Here is a 22,272-nt window from a genome sequence, read left to right as displayed (position 1 = left end):
GTTACTGGTTATGGCTCCCCTTCATCCATCTCCCCATCTACCCGTCTCCCTCCAGGAATCTTACGCTGTCTGAGCCGCAGACGGAGTAACGGGAACTGGAGAACGAGCCCATTCTCGTGCCCGAGTCGATAAAATATTTGGAAACGCGCTCCAAATTGTAAATATCTTTATGCCTCGGTTGCTCTTCTGTTCCATGTCTGCGTTTCGTAGACGTGGGCGTGGCCAAAAGCCCGAATAATGTGAGCCAATTTAATGTCCTGGCCACTTGTTGAAAGCATCATCATCATCATCGGGTGCCATTCTCGTTCACATTATCGGTTCTGCTCTGGTCAGAATTGGGGGGCACTGGGGCACTGGGGGGCCTCTTCCAACCATAAACTGTTTAGGGGCGGAGCTCAAATTGATTTGTGCCCAGCACGAATCAAATCAATTGCATTAGCAGTCTCCATCGAAGGTAATCATAACTTGGCTCACAGCAGAAGGGGGTGGGGAGAGAAGAGGGGTCTGGGCAGCGAAGAGAGAGATCCCTTGGCTGTGGCCATAAAGCGGAAACTGTCACAGCTGTAAACACGGAGATGAGCAGAAATGAGAGATGGCCATAAAAAAGTAAAGTAAGAAGAACGACGGAAGAAGGCGTCCACGTCCACTGGCAGGACGAAAATGGAATACTCTTTCAGCGGTTGCCAGGCATCTTCCAGGGAGGAGGAGTCACTCGGTACCTGTATGCAAGGAGAGTATCCCAAAGATGCCCGCAGGCCTCATTGAATTGCGTGCAGCCTCCGCCCGCCACAGTGCCACAGTGCCACAGTCCCTCCACCATCCTCCGCCGTTGGCCACAGCCAAAGGATCTCAGTCTCTGCTCCTGTCCGTTCGTTTCCCTTCGTTCGTTTATTTGCATTTGGCAGTGTGGCACAGTGGCCAAAGTGTTCAAAACAGATTTGTTGGCCAGATTGTACAGCGCTAACAGTTCATTACCCAAATGACTGCTTGGCTCTGTGGCAACAAAAGGGGAAATCGGGGATTGGAGTGAATGGAGGAAACGGCAAGGCCCAATAGGGGAGGTTGGGGGGCAGACTGAAAAGGTTTCATTACATTTTCGGGACGGGGTCCCGAACGCCGCAAAGCTGCGAATGGAAAACTTTTTCCTTGAAGACTCCATTTGCTCCTCCTGTTCCTCCTCCTCCTTATCTTCCCCTCTCGTGCTATAGTTTACGATTTGATTTAAAAGTTGGAGTCAAGTTTTGAACCGCCTCGACTGCGGGGTGGGTGGTGGAATGGAGGAGTGCCTGCTGTCAAGGGAATTGCTAACTTTTTAATAGTTATTCATACAAAATCATTTACGAGTGCTTTCCTCCAACCAGGGACCCTCTTCCCTCACAGCATCCCCTCTCCAAACATATGTATGTGTATGGGTAAGTGGGTGTGGTGGTATGTGAGTGGAACATATGCATGTAGAAGGAGGATCCGTTTGAAAATAAGGAAACTTTATGAAAAGTTCCAAGTTGCAGCCTGAAGGCGACACCCTGCTCATCCCTCACACAATCGCAATCTGGCAGAATAATTATGCGCTGCATCATGCGGCAATCGCATGCTGGCCTTCCTCCACTCTTCCAGTCATCCACTTATCCAGTCATGCACTTGCACCTGGACACTTGAGCGATGGACTTTATTGATGAACTCCTCGCTTCAGGGACGACGACTTTTCCCCAGGGCACTTTCATGGAAGTCTCGTTCGCATTATCCAATGTCCACTCTTTGCCCTTTCCCCGTCAATTGTCACTTGAAAATCTCGACTTTCCATTCCATCCCCCACTCAAAACACTCCTCATTATTCCACGGCTGCCAGACGGCTTTTGTTGACTTCCTGCCTCTAATCCCTGCCCTAATCTCATCATCGGATTTATTTAGATATCATTCCGTAGCCCTAAAATCAGAGCGGAGAGCACCTGAACAAGCGCCTCCTTGGATGGTGCCACGGCAGTGCCATTTAATGAGAAAATAACTGGGATTCAGCCATAAATTCATTTCCGCCCTTTGTTTAATTTCTTTCGCTTCTCCGAAAAACTTTTTCGCTACGCGCGAAATCATATGTAATTACAATTACGACGTAATCTCTGTCCGCGGAGGGGTGGCCGTAGACGGTGGGAGCAGACAATACAATCCGTTGGGTGGAAAGGCAGAGATGGCAGAGGAGTGGAATGGTGGCCATTGTTGGCCACGACATTGGGCCATGGCCATGGATATGCTTATGGCCATGTTTAACGCCAACGCACCGTGAAATGGAGTGCAAGGCTTTGATTGAGGAGCTCTCTCTCTCTCTCTCTCTCTCTCTGTGAATGTGAAACGCGTGCCCCCTGTGTGTTTTCAGGGTTTCAAGGAGGGAGCGGTGTGCTGAAGGGTTAAAGGAAGACAATTGTGTATGCTATGTGTGCGCCACAGAAAAGTTGATTCAATTAATGCTTTTCCTAAGCCAATCGATAGGAGGCGCCCCAGAGGGGTCCATCTACTGCTCTGTAATTATATAAAATCAATTCGAAGAGCTACGCACCCTGCATATCGAATGTCAGTCAACAAACTAGGGGGGACTAACGAACCTTTATATATTTTATCCTTTTCAGGACTACATGCCCCAGCTTGCCGGGATCGGGTTGTGCGTAGTCAACCTGATGGACGACATGCAGGAGTACACCAGAGGCCTCTTCCTACTCATGTAAGTGTGGTGGTGCAACAACCCCCCCCCCCAATCAATAGAAAGAGAGAGCGGGTTTCTCTATTCTGCGACTTTCTTGTTGCAGGTACTGCGGCCCAGCCATCCTGCTGTCGTACCTCTACATCCGCACATCCCAGGAGCTGCGTCCGCCGGAGGGCCCCTTTGCGGTCATGATGTACGAGCACCGAGCGGACCTGCGAATGCGCCAGCGGTGAGTGCCAGTCGTGTCATTAGGAGGAAATGTTGGGAACGAGCTTAATCATCGGTCGCCAGTTTTGTCTGCTAATTGGGCTGATTAATTCGCGATTGAGTGGGGGATAGAGGAGGAAGAGAGGAGTAATCCGACACTGCTTTCCTCCTTTCACCATTCATCTTCTACCAATACTCCTAAAATAGGGTTAGGATAGGGAGCCCAACCACCAATGCCCATCCGTCGCTAATGAGCGTGATTCCTGTCTAATGAGTTCTTCTGATTTCCTGAACAAGTTTTTTCTTTCTCCGCCGCACGGCAGGCACTCTTCCGCATCGTCGGCGGAGCCGCGCACCCTCAGCGGCGGAGGCGTGGCTGGACTGAGCAATGGAAATCATGCAAGCACCAGATCCTATGACCTGTACAGCGCCGAGCTGGACGTCCATCGGGAGAAGCGAAAGCAGCGGAACTTCGGGAGCATGGCCGCCACTCAAGTGGTCTGCGTGTGCCCCTTGATGATCCTTCGCTTTGCGCGGCTTTCGCTGGAGGAGACGTATGAGAATCAGAAGCACTTTGACTTCACCTACCTGATGTTCGTGTGGGTCGCCTTCCTGCCCACCGTGATTTTCCCCTGCATCTACGCATCGCAGATACTCCCCAGGTAATTTGATGGGATACTCCTTTCCATACAGCGTGGTTACTTTTATCGAGTTTGACTGTCATATTAAATGTGATCTCTACCAAATATCCTTCACTGCCACCTCTGACTTTTAGTTTTCTTCTATTTCCATGCAGGGATGAGCAGGAGCGTCTAAGGGGCTACTTCCGCCTCTCCTCGAAGAGGACGCAGAAGAGCCAGCGGCGCCGCGATGTGGGACGCAGAGCGGGTGGCGGATCCCGCGAGGACTCCATCGAGAAGGACGAACCCACCAACACCACCACCATCCAGGGACACCAGGGACAGTCTGAGCCGCAGCTCAAGCACCCTCCCAAGGTGCGCCATGAGCGGAGTGCGGGACTGGGCCATGGATCGTCCGGTGATCGGTACAGCGGAACCCCCTACAGACAGGGCAAGGACAGAGAGAGGGATCGGGAGAGAGATAGGGAGCGGGATAGGGATAGAGACAGAGAAAGGGATAGGGAGAGAGAGAGGGAGCGTATGAGAGGCGGGCGCGGCCCTGGGGACGCTGGGGTGGTTAACAATCTGGGCAAGGACGTGCGCGGCAAGAAGCACGATGTGAAGATCAACATCATATCTGACGGAGGGCACGCCAGCAGCCACCTCCATCCGCATGCCCATCGAAAGCACCCCGGGAGCAGCAGCGGCAGCAGCAACCGAAGCAGACCGACGCCCAATCATCGGCACGGAAGCGGTAGCGGCACTCTACGCAGTGCAGAATGCATGTCGGGGATCACCGCCTCCTCCTACTGCAATGGGAATGGGAACGTGAACATGAGCATACTGGACGACAGCAGCACCAGCAACTATGGCGACGGGGAGGAGAGCTCCGTGGTGAGCAGCATGATGGTTCCTCCGCAGCGCTGGCCGGGATTGGGGCCAGTAGGACCCGGGGCGGGGCTGCGACACAAGGACGTTTCCTTCAGCGAGTGCAGCAGCACCTTCTCGTCCAGCACCTTAGACCGCGACATGGAGATAATGGACCAGCTAGAGCGTGAGCGCAGCATGGACATCCAAGAGATGCTGCAGCGGGAGCAGCAACGCGAGCAGCGGGAAAAGAGCCGCCACAGCGGAGGGCGCCAGCTGCCGGACATCGAGAAGCTCTACGCCCAACGCTCGCCGAAGGCCAAGCGCGAGGCGCCCTACGGCTACGACAAGGCCGCGCTGGCCCTGGTCCTACCCGGCAACGACCCCCTTAGCAGCCTCTCGGGCAGCAGCCAGCCCACGGAGCTTAGCATGTGCTCTTCCCTGCAGGACCCCAGCCTGGAGCAGGAGCAGGAGCATCGACTCGAGCGCAGGGATCGGGAGCTGGACGAGGAGGAGGTAGTGCCACCGGACTTCTATGACAACTACACCCCGGGCGGGGCCCAGAACCTTCCCCCAGCTGTCGCCCAGGCAGTCGTCATCGATGCCCAAGCTGTCGCACCTGCTCCACCGCCCGCCTATCAGTATCAGTACAGTCGCAACCGGCCAAGCCGGAAAAGCTCCACAGGGTCGCACCACCCCCACGCGGGCGGGGTCATGTCATCGCGTGGTTCCAAGCGGGACAGCTTCAACTCGCTAAACGGCACCGACCTCATCGCCGGCGCTTTCTGCGAGCTGGATCCGACGCAGCCGCTAAACAAGATGGCCGTCATCGAGGGTCGCATGCGCCGCAGCAGTCCCCGGAACGCAAGCTTCAGCTCCGGCTCGGGCTCTGGATCCGGACGGAGCTCAATGAAGTCCTCGTCGCGCGACTATGGCCACGGATCGTCATCGCACTCGGCCCATCCCGAGCTCGACTTCAGGGAGAACATTTTCGCCGAGCTGTAAGATGTACCATGAGGAGAAATGAGATGAGGAATTGTAGAGAAAGGAGTAAGGAAACGGAACGAAAAGCTTTAGCCTGTTGTTTGTTGCGGGAAATATGCCCGAGATGTTTTTGTGGATGCAGCCAGGATAAGAATGAAGTATGTTTGTATTCACGTATTAGGTTCTACCTTCTACAGGATACACAATATTCATGGCGATTGAAGCAGGGCCTTTAAAGGTACAGCGAAGTTTGCTCAGAGAATTGTTAGGCGGTTAATCAAGCACTAGAAACATATTGGAAAAAACTCAAAAGATAAAAAAATACTACAGATAACCGAAACAGATAAAAATAAAGATACTGGTACAGATACAGAGGATATGCATAGTTATTTGAATACTAAAACAACCTGGTTGTTGACTGTTAAGTTGATTGATTGAGTGATTGATTGATTGTTGAATGAATGGTTTTCTTCGGACATCAGCTGCAGATCAAAGGCTGATCAGATCTAGTAGGGGAATCGAAGTCCCCCATAAGAATCGGTTAAAGGAAAATTGTAAATGTGGTAAATGTGCCAAGGACAGCCCGGTCTAGGGACCCCCATCATATGTACTCTACTTGAACACGTAATCGTAATCTACGTATATCTTTTAAATGTTGCTAATCATCGAATCTAATGCGGATCAGTTGCGTCAAGATGCAGATGATTTTAAAACTTTTCCCTATTAAACATACATACATATAAGGATACGAGTATATGGATATATAGGCTATGATAATACGATATATAATATAATATAATATAATATTATATTATATTATATTATATTGTATTATATTATATTATATTATATTATATTATATTATATTATATTATATTATATTACATATATTATATTATATTATTTTATATTATACTATATATACAATATTGACAGCTAAGAGAAATATTGATATTTTACCAAACCAAATGCAAAGTCTATTGAATGTTAAATCAATGCAAAATGTCAAAATACACGAAATACTTTATGTAAGTGAATATGTAGTACATATTATGTACTAAAATAAATCATAAGCGCACACCGCATGGATATCTTTTTCTGAGCCACGTAGAAGAACTACAATACACAGATATGGATACACAGATGCAGATACACACACTCGATTACAGTTTGAGAGATGAAAGACCTCTGGTTCCCAAAAAGAAGTCCAAATCAGAGTTCGCTCCTGCCAGACACTTTGATCGCGGTTTTAGGAGGATATTGTTTAGTGGATCTCCTGGCAGGGAGGAGCCACGTTTTTTTGTAGATTAAGCTTAAAATTGTCAAGGATTGGGCATACTTTTCAGAGGACATCCCAGACAGACCCTCTTCAGATATATATATATATAGATATTTGATGTATGTTTATCCATATACATATGTATAGATACATACATGTATGCACGAGTATGTATTTGTCTCTACGTGTTTATATCGAATAAGATGTTTTTTTTGTCGCTGTTTGTGGCGTTTTGTGGAGAATGTAGAGGTTGGAGAGTGCGAAACTAATAAAAAGAGAATTGTATGTGAGTTAAAAGCACACAAAAGCAAATATATATCTATCTATCTTTGACATCGTTTTATTTGCTCTGACTATGTGGGGTGAGACCATCAACGGTGGGGCTTACTGTACTACCTTGCTTGGAGCTCTGTTCTGTGCCATGCGCCATAAAATCTCTTTTGGCCCTTGCTATTTGCCTTTGGCTCCTTTTGGCCATAAGTAAGCCCCCCCTTACGACAGCAGGGGGCCCCACCGCTCGGGGTGTCGGCATGGGAAAATAGGAGGCCATGTCGCCCCAATATAATCTGTGCCAATGCAGAAGGCAGCGCCCTAAAAACGGGACCAGAAAATAATTCGCAGCCGAACCATGAACGCAGCATTCGCCACCAAGGGAGAGAAGGTGCCGCAGGGGAGTGGCGGTTGGAATAGGGTCAGTGCGCGAGTTCAAAAGTTTAAACTAGGGTTTAACAGCCCCAAAAGCAGTCTCTCTGTCGCTTTCTCTGTGCCTCTCTGGGAGGTCACTTCGGCCCAGGGCGCCTCAGCATCAGCCAGGGCGCCAGTTTAGTCCATCCGTGACCCCCTGACCCAGTAAAATGATTAAGTGGCGTATTTAGCAGCTGGCTAGATTTACTTGTTTCCTCCGCTACAATACCCTCCGCTGCCCTCAATTCCTTTTCTGGATTCCAGTTGAATTCGAGCGCCAGGTCTCTATATTAGTTAGAACGGGGGAGTCTCTGCATAATTTGTGCTACTTATTTCGATGGCTTATGGCGGGTAATCGTAAACTGACAAGCATTTCATTTGGAAAAGTCAACTTTAATGACCAGCCATTACAAGGAAAAGGCAACCATTTCAGATGGAGAATGGCCAGGGGGGAGTGGCCAATAGAAGAAATGCAGTTCCGTGACTGCCTTCAGAGCCTCAGAGACGCTTCATTCTCATTGAGATAAAGTTATGGATTTAGCTGTAATTCACCCCCTTGCACGAATACGAGTATCTGGCCCAAAAGAGCGGTCCATGCCACCTGCCATACATATGCTGGCCACGAGTCTCATTCGAATGAGACGACACACAACTTTGAAACGTGTGAAATGCGCCTTCAATTACATTCGAGCGGACGTACCGTATATGCGTCGGATAGGATCCAAGGCGTAATGAAATGCGCGTAAATAAATGTATGACGGTCACGTATACGCACCGTTTGCCGCTTCAGGTAGCCGTAACTCCGCGTTAAGTGATCATTATCCATTGCCTGCTGCTTTCATAATCGTTGTGCCATACCCATTCCCATTCCTTCTTTTGGTCAGCAAAGCGCTTGCGGCCGAAACTGCATTTCAATTGAGCCAATTTTGCTACTCTTGTTGGCCTTAACCCCGCTTCCGCATCGTGGCTCCTGCCACAACGATTTTTGCAACGCTCTGCCATTCCAGAGAGACTGTCCGTCTGTTTCATGTCTGTTTCTCTGTGCGGGTTTCGCTACGGGCTTTTTCGGTTATTCCATGCACGTTCCCATAAACAACATTTTATGCCCGTGTTTATGTTTAGTTTTTGTCTGCCACTGCCTCGGCCTCTGCAACTGCCACTGGTACTGGACCCAGCGGGGGAGGATTGTTATGTAAGTGCCAAAGAGCGTATTCAATTTGAATTGGAGTTGCCATCGACATCGGAATCGACATGTCTCTCGTTGCTGCTGTTGCTCGTGTATTTATACCCGATACTCAAAATGAGTATAGGGGTATATTAGACTTCCGATGAAAGTGGATGTGTGTAACGTCCAGAAAGAAGCGTTTCCGACCATATATGCATATATTCTTGATCAGCATCAATAGAGGAGTCGATTGAGCCATGCTTGTCATAGACTATAAGCGCTAGAGCAACGAGCAACGGCTCGCTCCCTTCCGCCCTCACAAATTACGAAAAATCTGTGTCATCCACAGATCGCAGAGACCATTTGAGCTAGAGCAAGCACTTTTGGTATACAGACTAAGTATCGGGTTTAAATGTAGAGTGGCGGCCGTAGCAGCAACTCAAAACGTTGCCTCTTTTTTTTCCGTCTGCACATTCCATATTCCGAACACATTGCTCTCAAACGGAAAAAAAGTTTAAAGAAAGTTATCAACAGCCAACAGAAAAACAAAAGAAAACAGAAAAATTAAAATAAAAATGCAATTATGGAGCATTATAATATTGGAGAAGGCGTTCCAGAAGTGTCGACATTTCCCAGGGATCCAAGAGACGAACAAATTATCGAAATCGATCACTGAAATTCTATTAAAGGATATTATCACAGAGATGGATGATTTTACCCTAAGTAGGTGGGTGGTGACACGTAGTGGAAACACTCACGATTTTTTGGCCGTCTGCCGTTTCTGCATAGCAAATGTCGTAAGCGAATGGGGGTAAAAAAGAGAGCAGGTGATTGGGCGAGGGGGGAAGAGAGAGTCGCTGACAGTCGCTGAAGAATTGGTTAATCGAACCGCTGGGGCACTATATATAATGCTGGGGCAGACAGCGGGCGCTGCACATTCATAGTCGCTTTTCGCCGTGTCGCGTACTCCGATAAGCAGCCGATAACGAGCCGCACGTGGCAACGGAGAGCACGAGCTTCGAGTAGAACCAATTACAATTAGTGCTCGTCCGTAAATCATTCTCCCGCGGACATGCTTGCAGTGGCCTTGATAATGGCAGGCCTAGTCCTGGCCGGCCAGCAGGAAGCTTGCCAGGCGCAGGTCTCCTTCCACACGGATGCCAACACGAACTCTTACAGCGTGAAGACGCCGGAGTTGCAGCAGACATTCACCCGTTATTACGGAGCGGCTAAGCAGGAGCAGGAGCAGCTCCAGACACAGGCACAAGAACAGGAACAGGCACAGCTTCAGCCACAGCAGGAGGAGCAACTGGTAAGTCGAGTGCTGGAAAACGAACATATATTTCACCATTTTACAATGGAGTCTAGCATATCATCTGCAAGTGCTAGTGATTTCTGGTTTCCCCCATTTAGCCAGACAGAGGCAGGTTCATGGCTTCGCCAAAGCCCAGGTTCATAGCTCCGTCCACCCTCTGGCCCAGAACCTCAACGCTCTGCTGCTGGCGCGCACCACCGCCAGTCTCCATCAGCTGCTTCACCTGCCCCATGGCCAGTGCCATGCCAGTGCCCAGATCCTGTCGAAGTTAGAAGTAGGTTAGAATAGCTTAGAATATCTCCCCTTGGGTTCGCGTCGCCTAACCTGTGGTCGAGCGGCAGTGCAGGCCACCAACAGCCACCAACCAGCCAGCAACAGAGTCAGACGGAGTGTCATCATAATGGATTCGATTCAGCAATGGAAATGGAAGCTGCTTCGAGGCCAGTGGAATATTTAAGCATGTTTTGTGGACAACAAATCCAACTAGCCGCGAGGTGGGAATCGGTATCTCTTAATTACTCGGTTGCATCGCTGATGCAGCTTCCTCTTCGAAGTATTTCCTGTTCGGATTCGTAGATTCAGATAAATGTAGTGACAGATATCATGGCATAATGGCCGTCGTTCACGTTTGTGTTGCATGTGATATAATTGCCATATCGCTTAGGTCGAAAAAAGATAGGTGTTTAACGAAATAACCAATTTACGTACACCCGACCTCTGTTGGAGTACATTCCCTTAATAAGATCATATTCCCATGTATTCCATCAAACTTTATTCAGTCAAAAGCAACCAGATCAGATGCTATGCATCCATGGAGAATACTTCGTTGCCGGCATTGGGCTCGCGTCCATCGCTGAAGAAATTCTTGAGCTGCTCGAAATAGGTGCGGACTGAATCCACTATCGACTGCCAGGCATTGCTGATACCCTGCTCGAAGTCCCGAGCAGCATTGCTGATTTGCCTGTCCAGCCGCGACTCGTCCGGGTACAACAGATGGGGCCGCACATCGTCGTACTCGTTGGAGTAGTCCACGTCGAGCTCATCTACTGCCGCCCGTTCACCATTGGCCGCATTCAGCACGAATATCAGAGTAAGCGCGTAGATGAGTGCGGAAGTCATTTGGCCAACTGTTGAATTATAGTCGCTCAATACCCGCTTTTGTACTGAGATAAGCGTGCAGATTGTAAATTGACGTCTGATTAGGCGCTCCACGTTAATGTTCAAATGCTTCTCATGCTTTGGGCCGGAAGTGGAAAGCGTGACCCATGTCCCATGTCCCATGGTATCCGATAATATCATGGTAGTGTCATGCCATGATTTACCTGATTCCCTCCCTTCCTGGAGCTGCTCATGTTTTCCATTTAGATCTGGTTTCCATTTACTTTTATTATACTTATATGCAAGACGAAAAAAAACACTTTCGGTGGGGTTCCCACCTAGTTGCCACCGGCACTGGCTGCTCCTACCGCACTGGATATCTTTTGACGCATCTGCTGCACCACATCCGTTACGTTGTCCACAAGGGAGAGCCACATGACTTTGAGGCGGTCGCCGAGGGTCGCCGCTGCCTGCTGCTGTCCGCCACCAGCTCCCTCCGAGGGCATTTGTCGTCTCCTTCGAAGGAGCTTCTTCTTGCTGCTCTTCTTAGTGATCTTCTTGAGAGTAATGCGAGATCTGGAGGCGTTGTTGGCGGCTCGCTTGCGGGCCCGCTTCTTGCGCGCCTCCACCTCATCGTCGCCGGCAGCTTCGGTGGTCATTGACATTTTCCAGTGACAGGGCGCGCGTTTGATCCGCTTGGTCCGGCGTAAGCTGCGTCTTTTCCTCCGTCTCCTTCGCTCTTCGGACTCGGAGGAGTCGCCGCCTGAAGGCTGCCGCATGGCATCCCCAAAGCCCACGGCCGTCTTCGAGTGCACGGTCATTAAGGGATTATCGAAGTTCAAATCCCGATTGATGGCAGCTCCTCCCTGCACGGCCTCGGCTATATTGGCGGCCACGTTCATGGCGCCCAGCGCCAAATTATCGAAGGGGCCCTGCGGTCGGCCCCAAGCCAGACCCAGAACCAGTCCGACGAGCAATCCAATCACCTGAGACCTCATCTCTCCACTGTGACAAGTCCACGGTCCACTCCCTGCTTTTAAGGCGGCTGGCATCGCGTGAGCAATACGATTGGGATACGAGATCTCAGTAGGCTTCCGATTAACGGTTCCAGGTATATACAGCTGTCAGGGGCTCATTGGGGTATCCATTTGACATCTAACATCTGATTTAATTTCATTTGTTCGCTTCGTCAGTGCGTATCGGTTCGGTGTATTTGTAATTTTTGCTCTCAAAATATAATTTTTTAGATTTTAGATTTTGAATTTAAAACATTTGAACTGGCCACAAATTAGGTCGTTCCTTCGGCAACAATCCGCATATCTCCACTTCAGTTGTTCAGCAGTGGGATCCTTTCATCAGCGAAAAATGAGATCACACAAAGCCCGTGCACAAAGCCATGGCGAGAGACTGGTAAGACTTCTTTAGGTCTCAATGCGTTAGGATAGCGGGGCAAATTATCGCGGTTCACTGTGCTCAGTTCTTTCAAAGACACTTCTAACTCGTCTCCCATTTCTCCCTTTCTTTCGCTTTCTCTTTCAACAGCGAAATCCTACTCCATTCCCTGGCTTTTCGGCAGCAGGACCTCAATATTCGTCTGTGTATCAGCAGCAGGCTCCAGGACGCGTGCCAGCTGGGCGTGGGGGCAAGCTCAAGACATCTGCTGTATCCACTCCCCAGCAGCAGCATCAGCTGCTGCAACAGCAGCAACAACTTCAGGCCCAGCAGCTGCTGCAACAACAGCAGCAACTTCTTGCACAGCCGGGAGTGGCAGCTCCCGACGTGGCTGCCGCAGGACAGCGCGCCCCCGTGCCCACCTATGCTGACCAGATGCAGGCTGCCTTCATTGACTACCAGCGCCAGCGTGTGGAGTTTGAGCAGCAGCAACAACAGCTGCTCCAGAAGCTCTACCACTTCTATCCGGACATGTCGATCGGACAGCCCCAAGCACCTGGCCAGGGCCAGTCCCAGTCCCAGGCCCTGCCACAGACCCAACCAGATTCCGCAGGAGCCGCTGGATCGCGTTTCGTCTATCGTCGTCCGCAGTTCGGCTCCAACGGTCTGCAGCAGCAGGCTGGACGTTTCTCCGTCAGCCAAGGAGGAGCTCAAGGACAGGGCATTCGTGCCGCCTACTCAGCGGGCGACATCTACTCAGGATCAGGAGGAGGCCGAGGTGGTGTCCCTGCCAGCTCGGGTGGCGACTTCTACTCGACCCAGCAGCACATGGGCTTCCTTCAGCAGCAGCAGCAGGACGTGCTGCGCGAACAACAACAGCAGTTTGCCAGCAGCCAACTGGCCCCAACAACCACCCAGAGCTACGGAATGGCCGTCCCAATGTCCTCCGTACTGGGTTCTTCATCGTTCCAGCCTTCGTCGGACGTTTCCCACGTGAGCTTCAGCAGTGGCAATCTTAACTACAATTTCTAGTCAGCAGAAGAAGGAGGAGCGACAGGATCCGCCTCTCTCTTAAGTTTTTTTTTCGATCTATTAAGGCTCTTTTTTTTTGTTAAAATTCAAAGTGAACAAATGCAAAAATGGTTAGGAATGATGAAATCGGATATCTCTGTTTACGAGGGGTCGGATCTCTGGTTAGGGTCTCTGCTCAGAGAGAATAGGAGTCACGAATGAGGGTTGGAACGCGTGTCGTATGTGTGATTTTATCAATCTCTGAATGACACGGAACAAGAACATCGCCGCACGATATTGTGGACTATCATCTGCAACCACGAAGCATCATCGAACTCTCGCTCTTCCCCCGTTCTCATCACTAATCTCCGCCACCAACTTCTGCCCACTTTCGATGGATGGGTGGCTGGGTTACTCTGTGGCTTGGAGAAGAAAACAGATTGCTTGTTCCCATTGAGAGTGGTTGTAGAGTTTATAATCGCATTGGAGCTTCAATGGTCCCATTTATCAGCTCACCACCACAATTGGGTATCTGGTGTGGGAAGGCGGAAGGTGGCTCTATTAATAGATACAATATCCATGGAAATGCATGGCAAAGCAAAGCCTTTTCTGCTGCCGGCTTTGGCGATGGTGGGGGTGGGAGGCAGTGAAAGAATTCAAAGGATACAATGGATGGCAATCGCCTTGGGTACCCCCAGAGGGATGTCAAGGACTGGACATATAAAGACCTCTCGTATTGGTTTGCATCATTCGAGTGTTTGCCACATGTGTATCTGAGAGAAGCCACTATCTGCATTTAAGTCTGCATCGAATTTTTGTCGGGTGCACACTCTGCACACCCTGCACACTCGCTTACGAACAGGTGGGTGAACGAAGCATGTGGCTTCCAGAGTTGCATCTCCCTCATCACAGTGAATGGCATTAGCGAAACGTCCTTGAGGATTCCTCTGGCCACCTGCTACCAAGGACGGCATCGCTCTGGGTGCATCTGCGCTCTGCATCTGCCAATGTAAACTGTAAGTCGAAGCTAACGCCAAGAAATACTGCTGCCAAGAAACAGCTGAAGGAACAGTGGGACCCAGAGCCAAAAACACGACAATTGCATTAGAAAAGTAGAGGGGAAAAGAACGAGGGAAAAAATAAGCCCGCTGACAAAGCCACGCGAACAACATAAATAGGGATGGATACAAAGGACGACTGACCTGACCGACCATAACGCGACCCAAGGTAAGAAATAATACAAATATTGAAGGCTTGTTCACACTGGATGGTAACATTTGAAAGTAATTCAATTAGAGATCCGCAATCCCTTCGTCGGATGAATATTAATTGGAAAAACCCATCGCCATTTGGCACAGAATGAGAGTGAGAGCCTGAAAGCCAGACACTGATTTTCCCAGCTCTCCCCTCGACTTATTTGCATGGAAAATTCCCATTTTGGTGTCGACCGATGTGTCGACAAACGGACAGACAACAACAAAATGCAGAGGAAACGGAGCCGAAAAAAGAAAACAAAATGGAAATGAAAAACTAGCCGAATGGGACGCAAAGCAAATACAGTTACAAAATAGACCCACGTGTGTGCAGACATGTGTGAGTGATTGTATCTGTGCATCTGTATGTGCGATGTATGCGTAGGACCGCATCCTGTTCATTTCCCCAAACGAGAGGAGAAGGCCAGGATAATGGACAATGGCAGAAGGGGCTTGAGCAAATAGTGCCACAACCATGACGGCCATTGCATGCCTCTGGACACTACTGCTTGCCCCCGGCTTGAGGCAGCAACAAGCTTGCAACTGCCTCTTCACCTTCCACTGCTACTGCAGTAGCAGCATCAATCAGAGCCAAAAATATGAGCTCCCCACTCGACGAAGCCCTGCTTCGTAATTAGCGGGATAATTAGGAAAACATTCCCCTAAATGGAACAGAAGGAGCCTGCAACTTCTCGAGTCAGTTGCAGATTCCTCCAGGACCCTCCCTCTCGTAGGCCAGCAAATTAAAAACCACAACAGTGGGCCTAAACCTGATAAAACAGCAATTATGTTAAGAACAGATTGGAAACAGACCCCAAAACAGGATAGCAGCAATGCATCGATGGAAATGTTGGGCCACTTCCAACAAGAGTAATGCAAAATTAGTTAAAGAAGAATGTAGTACATCAAGTAGTACGTAAAGTAGGAGCTAGATGGGTATTGTCGGCTTAAAGTGATGAGCATTTATTTAAATTTTACGCTTATTAATGTGGTAGAATAGTGCAATGGGGAGTCCTTGGAGTCGAAGTGCGAACAGACTTCGACTCAAACCAAGTGACATTTTGAATGCCATAGAAGTGCTCCTTTAACCTCCTCCTACCCTCCTGCGCCTGCGGGTATTTTGGGCAAAGACAAAAATAAACGGATGGGATATCGACTTTGGGCCATATGCGAGTGACGTAAATGGGTTTTTGGGCTTTTAAGGGCCCTTGCACTTTGCACTATTCATTTCGGGGGCTTAAAATCAGCAAAAGATTTATATGTATGGGAATGGACGGATGTGGATGGACAGTGCGTCTTGCAGCTGTAAGTGCTTGGATTCAAACAGGAGTGCAGTCGATACTTCTGACTGTCATGGAGCCCACTGTACGTGTACGAGTACATGTGTATGTCCAGAGTTTATCCAGAGTTATGTATGTTCAAGGGCTCGCGGGGGATGCGATGTCGTGTTTTGCGCCATAAAGTATCCGTTGATCAACTGGGGCGTGGCGAATAAATCTCAGAACAGCTCCCCAAAATAGAGGGACGATATATGCAATGTCTGCATCATATATCATATAACGACAGGTCGACATACCACACCCGAACGCATATAGAGGGAGTCGTCAGTAACAATGGGTTTATTTTTTCCACTTTCATTTCGTGTCAGTTTACAAAATAAGTTTAAATACAACTTGAATTCAACCGCGATAAAAAAACACATACAGTATACAGGGCAGCATTGGGGGGTGTTTGAAGTTGGAGATGGGGTCCTTTCCCCGTAGAGCTTAAGCCCTGGAGCTAAAAACAACATAATAATAATAATAAAAAACGCGGAGCGTGCCAGGAACCAGGGACCAGGGATCCCCTCTTTCAGAGGATTGCGGCATATTTTTCGGTGAAAATCGGCAACGTTGCAGCGTGTCACAGTCACAGTTCACCTGGGTCGGTCACTGTTCCCCATTCTTCCGCACTTTTCACTGGCTCACTGCCGTTCTGCAGTGCACAAATCGAGTTTTAATTAAGTCGAGCTACACCAAGGCATTATTTACAGCCGTACTGGAAGAGTGGAACAGCGGGACCCCGAGTCGTAGTTGGAGCCGGATCCGGCGACACGCTCTGAGTATTATTGTTCCTATTATTATTATTATTAGCCTGCGCCAGGGACAGAGACAGGGACGGGGCGACAGATGGATCCGTTGGTTCGTTAGTTGCATGCTTTTCTGGATGGACGAATGCATGTCCGGGCGGAGGGAGCAGAAGCAGGAGCTGGAACTGGAGCTTATGGTGACAATGGTGGGGGTACTGGGACTGGTACTGGTACAGGTACCGGTTCAGGGTGCAGGTCACGGAGAAACCTTCCTAGTAGCCGTAGTGAATGCCGTGTCCGGAGACCGATGTGTGTACCAGGGCGGGTGCGGCTACGGCGGCTCTGGGAGGGACAGAGAGAGAGAGAGGAAGAGAGATGAGCGTGCGATTATATTTTTCCACCTGTCCGAGAATGGTGTAGGTTCTAGGGGGGCGCTATTAATAACGACTCCGTAATTTCTCATTACTCACTTCAACACTGGGCCACCCAGGTGCGTAGCATAGGCGGGTGCAGCGTAGGCAGGTGCAGCGTACGCAGCGGGGGCGTAGCCGTGTCCAATAATGCCAGGAGCTATATACGGCGAACAGGATCATAATATGGAGACAGAACGTTAGCATAAATACACTCAAAGAGGGGAAAAACAGAGTAAAAATATATGGAAATATATAGCTACAGAGAACAGAGAAAGAAGGAGAGGAAGAGGGAAAGAGAAAGAGAAAAGAATAGAGAAATGCGGAGTAAGAGTCAAGCAGGAGCTTGCCCAAATTAGCATCGGGCCAGAGAGTCCTTTCTCTGCTTGGACAATACTGTCCTGTCCTCCTGCTTTGAGGTTGTCCACGGCAACCGCAGGAACCGGAGTCCAGGCTTATTTCCACACACATTTCACAGCTGTCCTCGGAGTGTGGTACCTAAGCAATCAACCGACAAGATAACATCAATCAAGTGGCGCACACACACAGACACAGGAGACTCGCCCATGGCTTACACTAGGACATTCCGAATCTGCCGGGACACCATGCAGACGAGTGCACTTTTTTGGCAGTGAAAGGCGGCCACTAGAAGACTTTGACTCCAAACTGGTGTTTGACGGCTGACGGCTTTAAAGAAGTGGGCCAGCGAGGACCCCGGACAATTGGGCAATGAATGATTGATTACATGGCCGAGCATTGGGCCTCCTGTCAGTCGCTCCCAGTGCCTCGCGCCGCACATGCCCTATCTGTTTCTGGCAAGACAAATCGATAGCTGACGGACAAAAACAGTTTATCCTGTGTCTTGTTTGTGTGTGGAACGGTGGCGGACAGCTGAATCGATTGACTCCTCCAATAGCGAGTTGACTGTCATGCAAGAGGGGCATCCCTGTTGCCTGTCATGCCTGTCAAGCGGTAAAGCCTTTGATCAAATCGATCGCTGGGATGACTTTTGTCGATCATTTTCGACTTTTGTTTCTTTTGAGTATTCTCTACGTGGGTGCTTTCTGACATTATTTCATCTCACTCATAGCCTGTTGTCCAGGGAAGCAAAACTTTCGCTTAGTATTTTGTTCTTGCCCTAGAGTTTGTTTTTGCCAAGTGCACTTGGCGGAGAGGCGAAAACACAATAAATTTCCGCAGTACAGTCCGGCAGAAGATAACTTTTCTATGTCCCATTTCCCCCATACCCCCATTGCAGTATCGATAGCTACCCCCGATGGGTGCATGGCAGCATGGCGGCTGTGGTATTTTAGAGTCGAAAGCTTTCTGTAAAATTAGTTGAACATCGCTCACAAATTACTACGGAAGCAGTGACAGTGCGAAGAGAGTGCAGCGGAGGGTGCGGAAGTTAGCGGGGTATTGGTGAAGGGGCAACATCAGGATCCGGGCTTGCACCTACCGTAGGCTGGAGTGGCGGCATACTTCACAACTTGAGCGGGAGCGGCGGCAACCTGAGCGTAGCCATGCGACAGGGCCGGACCGGAGTTATATCCGCTATACCCATAGCCGAGACCTGCGCCCAGGCCCAGGTGTCCGATGTGTCCGTAGTGTCCCACTGCCACTCCCGAGAGCTGCAGGGCCGGGGCCGTGGCTGCATAATGGCCGCCACCGTACTGAGGCCCGTAGTGGCCGCCGTAGGCCACGGTTGGGGCGGCGGCATAGCCGTGACTTGCGTAGGCCAGGCTCTGGATCTGGGCAGGGGCCGTGTGCCCCACTCCCAAGGCGTACGAGGCGCCAATAGCGGGGGCGGCTATGGCGTGAGTCGCGGGAGCTAGATTCGGTTTGGGGTTAACATTAAACTACGTGCACTAGGGGGATGGAGTGGATCGTGTGGTGCTTGGTGCTTGGTGCTCGGTATTTGGTACTTGACGGACAATATCCTTGACAGGATGAGGCTTACCTGCATAATGTGCCGCCGGGGCCAGGCCGGCGTCGTTGCTGATGCTCGAGCGCTGAACATGTGACTGAGAGTGGGCCGTCTGCACCTGGCTGGCGTAGTCCGATTGTGAGGACTGGCCGTAGTGTCCCTTCACCGTGTGCTCCTGTGTGTTGCCCACGGAGGCGTGGTCTACGCTGGGGGCGCTGATCGAGTAGGCGGCGGGTCCGCCGGGCTTGGCCTGGGCGCAGGCGATCGCCATTGCGGCCACACAGAGAATAACCTGGAATGGAGTGAAAGCCATGAAAGCCAATGAACGAAAGAACTTGCTTTTCCATATTTTTCCGGGAAAAGAGTCCTGTGTTTATTTTGGGAGCAGCAGCAGCAGCGCAGCAGGAAATTGCAGACGAGTAAACTTTTAATTAAGTTTTGTAAAGTAGTTGAGTAGAACAAGAAGAAAGATATGGATAGACGGATGCGGGGTGGCAGGACCTTGCAGGAGGGGACTGAGAGGTCTCTGACTGTGTCGAAGGACCCACAAAGACTGTCTCTAGTATCAGTTAGAGGCAGTTATTGCATTGGGAGATAGGATGGAATTGTTGCAAGATACCAAACAGAACTAAAAACGAGGGGGAACGTTGTGAGTTTCTGCGGACACCGCAACTCTACAGTTATACCCGATACTAAGTCAGTATGGCTCTCCTCCGGCAGACGCCGCTAATATTAAACGACACGACAAAGAGTGCGTGCGAGAGAGACAGAAAATCCGTCTGAGCGTGACGTCGGGAGCTGCGTAGCCAGTGCAAATTGATTTGTTTCCTTTGGGTATAAAAATGATCTGATCTGATCCAGATTCAGCAACCGCATAGATATGGTCATTATCTATGATTCTGCGTTTTTAGTTTTCTCGAATCTGCAATATTGTGGATGCAACAGATTTTCGTCCTTGGTGTGGGCGGAAGGGGGTGGGGCGAAATTTTGAGATATACGTTTTATAGTGAGATCTAACAGGAGTGCGGATACTAAATTTCGTTACTCTAGCGTTAATAGCCTCTAAGATTTGTGGATGCCCCAGATTTTCGTCCTTTGCGGGGGCGGAAGGGGGTGTGGAGAAATTTTGACACAAAACGGTCAAGGTCCGATATCACAGGAGTGTGGATACCAAATTTGGTTGCTCTAGCTCTTATGGGTTCTGAGATCCTTGAACTCATATTTTGCAATTGACAAAACCGACCATGAAACCTGTGTGTTAGAGAGAGACAGAGCGAAAAAGAATGAAATTGTTTTCTTGATTCTGGCTATAATAATTATACAATCTGGTTTAGATTTTGCACTCTAGAAGATATAGTCATCTTCTACGATTCTGCGTTTTTAGTTTTCTCGTATCGTCGAAATTGTGGATGCCACAGATTTTCGCCCTTTGTGGGGGCGGAAGTGGGCGGGGCAAAGTTTTGAAATATTCTTGTAGCAGTGACATATCACAGAAGTCTGGATCCAAAACATCGTTGCTCTAGCTCTTATAGTCTTTGAGCACTAGGCGCTGAAGGGGAAGGACAGACGGACGGACGGACAGACGGACAGACAGACATGGCTCAATCGACTCGGCTATTGATGCTGATCAAGAATATATATACTTTATGGGGTCGGAAACGATTCCTTCTGGACGTTTCACACATCCACTTTTACCACAAATCTAATATACCCCAATACTCATTTTGAGTATCGGGTATAAACAAAGAAATGTCTCTCACTGGCTGTACTCTCTGGGTATTCCAAGTAATAGTAAAGCACTCTTATTACATAAATTGAAAAAGCATTAGAGTACTTTTAGCACCACGTGGGCAGCACTTGTGAATTGGAGCTGTGGAAAGTGCTTAATGTCTGCGCCATTCATTAATTGTATAAAAATAAACAACTTTTAATAAAGTTGAAGGGAATGGGATGGGAGGCTTGGATGACCTGCTATATTCTATATTTGTCTTGACTTATTTGTTCCTCTGGACTTAGGACTTCACTCCTCCACTTCTGTTGAACGCATTCAGGACGTGGGCGAGAGAATGCCCTTTGGGATGCCATGGAGCTGCGCTCTAAGCTGTGCCCACTGCCTACTCTGCATGCTGACCTTGCACCTACTCTGGTAGTGGACAGCCAGGTCAGGTTTGGTGACCTGACCTGACCTGACCTTGGCCCGGAGAGTCGCACTCATAATTAGCTGCGTCTATCATGCGTTCTAGCACTGGCACTGGCTCTGGTTCTGGCTTTGGGTGTCGTTCTCGTTATCGTGTACCAGTGGGTTGCCTTGGCCACCAATTTGAATGGAAATTGAAATAGAAATGCAATTGCATTGCAAGTGAGGTCGGGAAAAGGAAGATTGCAGGCAACTGCGTGGGAACTGCCAGAGAACAAAGGAGGGTACCAGATGGCAGATGGTAAATGCCAGGTTTGCATGAAGCAATCCGTTTCGCTGGAGCTCCTTCCTGTCCGCTGCAGCAGCAAGTCAAACGTTGTTATCCTGTCGTGGGGGATCCAAGCAAAAGCCACAAAGGTAAAGTGTGCTGCCAGTTCTGCGAATCTGGCATCATAACTCGCTGTGGCTGACGACATTGGGACCTCCTTTCCGCCGGAGATAAGTGTCGGCAACTGGAGAGGACTGGAGCCAAAGATGTAACATTTGAAAGGATAACAACTGCTGGTGCTGATGCTGCAACGGATCGGTGGCTGTATCTCCTTAGGTCCTTTGTCATGTCCCCGTACCAATGGGATCCTTTGAAGGCAACTTAAATACTGCTTGCCACAAACACACTTGCACACACTTGCCACACGCACCTTGAAAGCCATTTTGAGCTTGTTTAACGTCCAATAAAGAGTGGCAAAAAAATACGATTCAATCGGTTTTATTTGGATTGCAACTGCGGTCGGGGCTGCGTCTCGGCAACTGTTTCGGTTCGCCGTTCTTTGGGCCTATTTATACGAATTTGAGTGATGGAAAAGCCCCCTCACTCTGCTCTCGAAATATGGTGCAACATGGGCAATCATTGGTGGTGGTGGTGGCGGCTGCAGTCAAGAGAACGGGTTTGCCCCGCAGTTGGCAAAGCAGGCAGCAGGCCAAGACAGAGCACACAGCACAGGCGCGGCCGGAGTATACGCACACAGTCCTCTGCAGCCCCTACAGCCCCTACAGCCGCTGCAGTTGATCGCCTTTCGATTTAATCGAAATCACTTCACATCATCGATTGTTTAATTGGAAATTTGTCCGAAGTTGTCCAAACGGCAGTGTTTCTGTTGTGTCTT

At 49.5% G+C, this 22,272-nt stretch overlaps 5 protein-coding genes across 6 annotated transcripts in view; 2 read left to right on the top strand and 3 right to left on the bottom strand.

Annotated features, from left to right (window-relative positions):
• LOC6601780 (filaggrin) overlaps positions 1–5,827 on the top strand; it is a 30,859-nt gene extending 25,032 nt beyond the window's left edge. For both annotated transcript variants that reach the window (XM_026991115.1, XM_026991114.1), the window contains 4 exons: positions 2,619–2,710; positions 2,796–2,921; positions 3,223–3,561; positions 3,696–5,827. In XM_026991115.1, the coding sequence (XP_026846916.1) occupies positions 2,619–2,710; positions 2,796–2,921; positions 3,223–3,561; positions 3,696–5,391 (2,253 nt within the window). In that variant the 3' untranslated portion in view covers positions 5,392–5,827. The remainder of the gene's footprint in view (positions 1–2,618; positions 2,711–2,795; positions 2,922–3,222; positions 3,562–3,695) is intronic.
• A 4,746-nt stretch (positions 5,828–10,573) lies between these two features.
• LOC6601784 lies at positions 10,574–10,932 on the bottom strand. Its single transcript, XM_002026783.2, has one exon. It carries the CDS (start codon positions 10,930–10,932, stop codon positions 10,615–10,617), a length of 318 nt encoding a protein of 105 aa, XP_002026819.1. The 3' UTR covers positions 10,574–10,614.
• A 247-nt stretch (positions 10,933–11,179) lies between these two features.
• Positions 11,180–11,909, bottom strand: LOC6601745. The gene has a single exon (XM_002026784.2). The coding sequence runs from the start codon at positions 11,907–11,909 to the stop codon at positions 11,250–11,252; it is 660 nt and encodes a 219-aa protein (XP_002026820.1). The 3' UTR covers positions 11,180–11,249.
• Positions 11,910–12,166: 257 nt separating this feature from the next.
• On the top strand, positions 12,167–13,461 carry LOC6601782 (adenylate cyclase, terminal-differentiation specific). Its single transcript, XM_026991164.1, has 2 exons — positions 12,167–12,321; positions 12,454–13,461. The coding sequence occupies exons 1-2, from the start codon at positions 12,277–12,279 to the stop codon at positions 13,333–13,335; spliced, it is 927 nt and encodes a 308-aa protein (XP_026846965.1). The 5' UTR covers positions 12,167–12,276; the 3' UTR covers positions 13,336–13,461.
• A 2,744-nt stretch (positions 13,462–16,205) lies between these two features.
• LOC6601746 (cuticle protein 65) lies at positions 16,206–21,819 on the bottom strand. Its single transcript, XM_026991233.1, has 5 exons — positions 21,808–21,819; positions 19,006–19,264; positions 18,505–18,876; positions 17,106–17,205; positions 16,206–16,977 (listed from the first exon to the last, which is right to left on the bottom strand). The coding sequence occupies exons 1-5, from the start codon at positions 21,817–21,819 to the stop codon at positions 16,908–16,910; spliced, it is 813 nt and encodes a 270-aa protein (XP_026847034.1). The 3' UTR covers positions 16,206–16,907.
• Between the last annotated feature and the right edge of the window lie 453 nt (positions 21,820–22,272).

This window comes from Drosophila persimilis, unplaced genomic scaffold (assembly GCF_003286085.1).
Source record: "Drosophila persimilis strain 14011-0111.01,24,50 unplaced genomic scaffold, DperRS2 tig00000653-arrow-arrow-pilon, whole genome shotgun sequence".
Lineage (NCBI taxonomy): Eukaryota > Metazoa > Arthropoda > Insecta > Diptera > Drosophilidae > Drosophila > Drosophila persimilis.
Note: the sequence above shows the minus strand (reverse complement) of the source record. Positions and strands in the feature narration are given on the sequence as shown.

Bases quoted from the DNA above. Each gene is read 5' to 3' on its own strand.
- LOC6601784 (XM_002026783.2), bottom strand. From the start codon at position 10,932: ATGACTTCCGCACTCATCTACGCGCTTACTCTGATATTCGTGCTGAAT.
- LOC6601745 (XM_002026784.2), bottom strand. From the start codon at position 11,909: ATGAGGTCTCAGGTGATTGGATTGCTCGTCGGACTGGTTCTGGGTCTG.
- LOC6601782 (XM_026991164.1), top strand. From the start codon at position 12,277: ATGAGATCACACAAAGCCCGTGCACAAAGCCATGGCGAGAGACTG. The intron at 12,322-12,453 runs GTAAGACTTCTT...CTCTTTCAACAG, and splicing joins AAAGCCATGGCGAGAGACTG to CGAAATCCTACTCCATTCCC.
- LOC6601746 (XM_026991233.1), bottom strand. The intron at 17,206-18,504 runs GTAGGTGCAAGC...CGCCGTATATAG, and splicing joins TGCCGCCACTCCAGCCTACG to CTCCTGGCATTATTGGACAC. The intron at 16,978-17,105 runs GTGAGTAATGAG...TGTCCCTCCCAG, and splicing joins CTGGGTGGCCCAGTGTTGAA to AGCCGCCGTAGCCGCACCCG.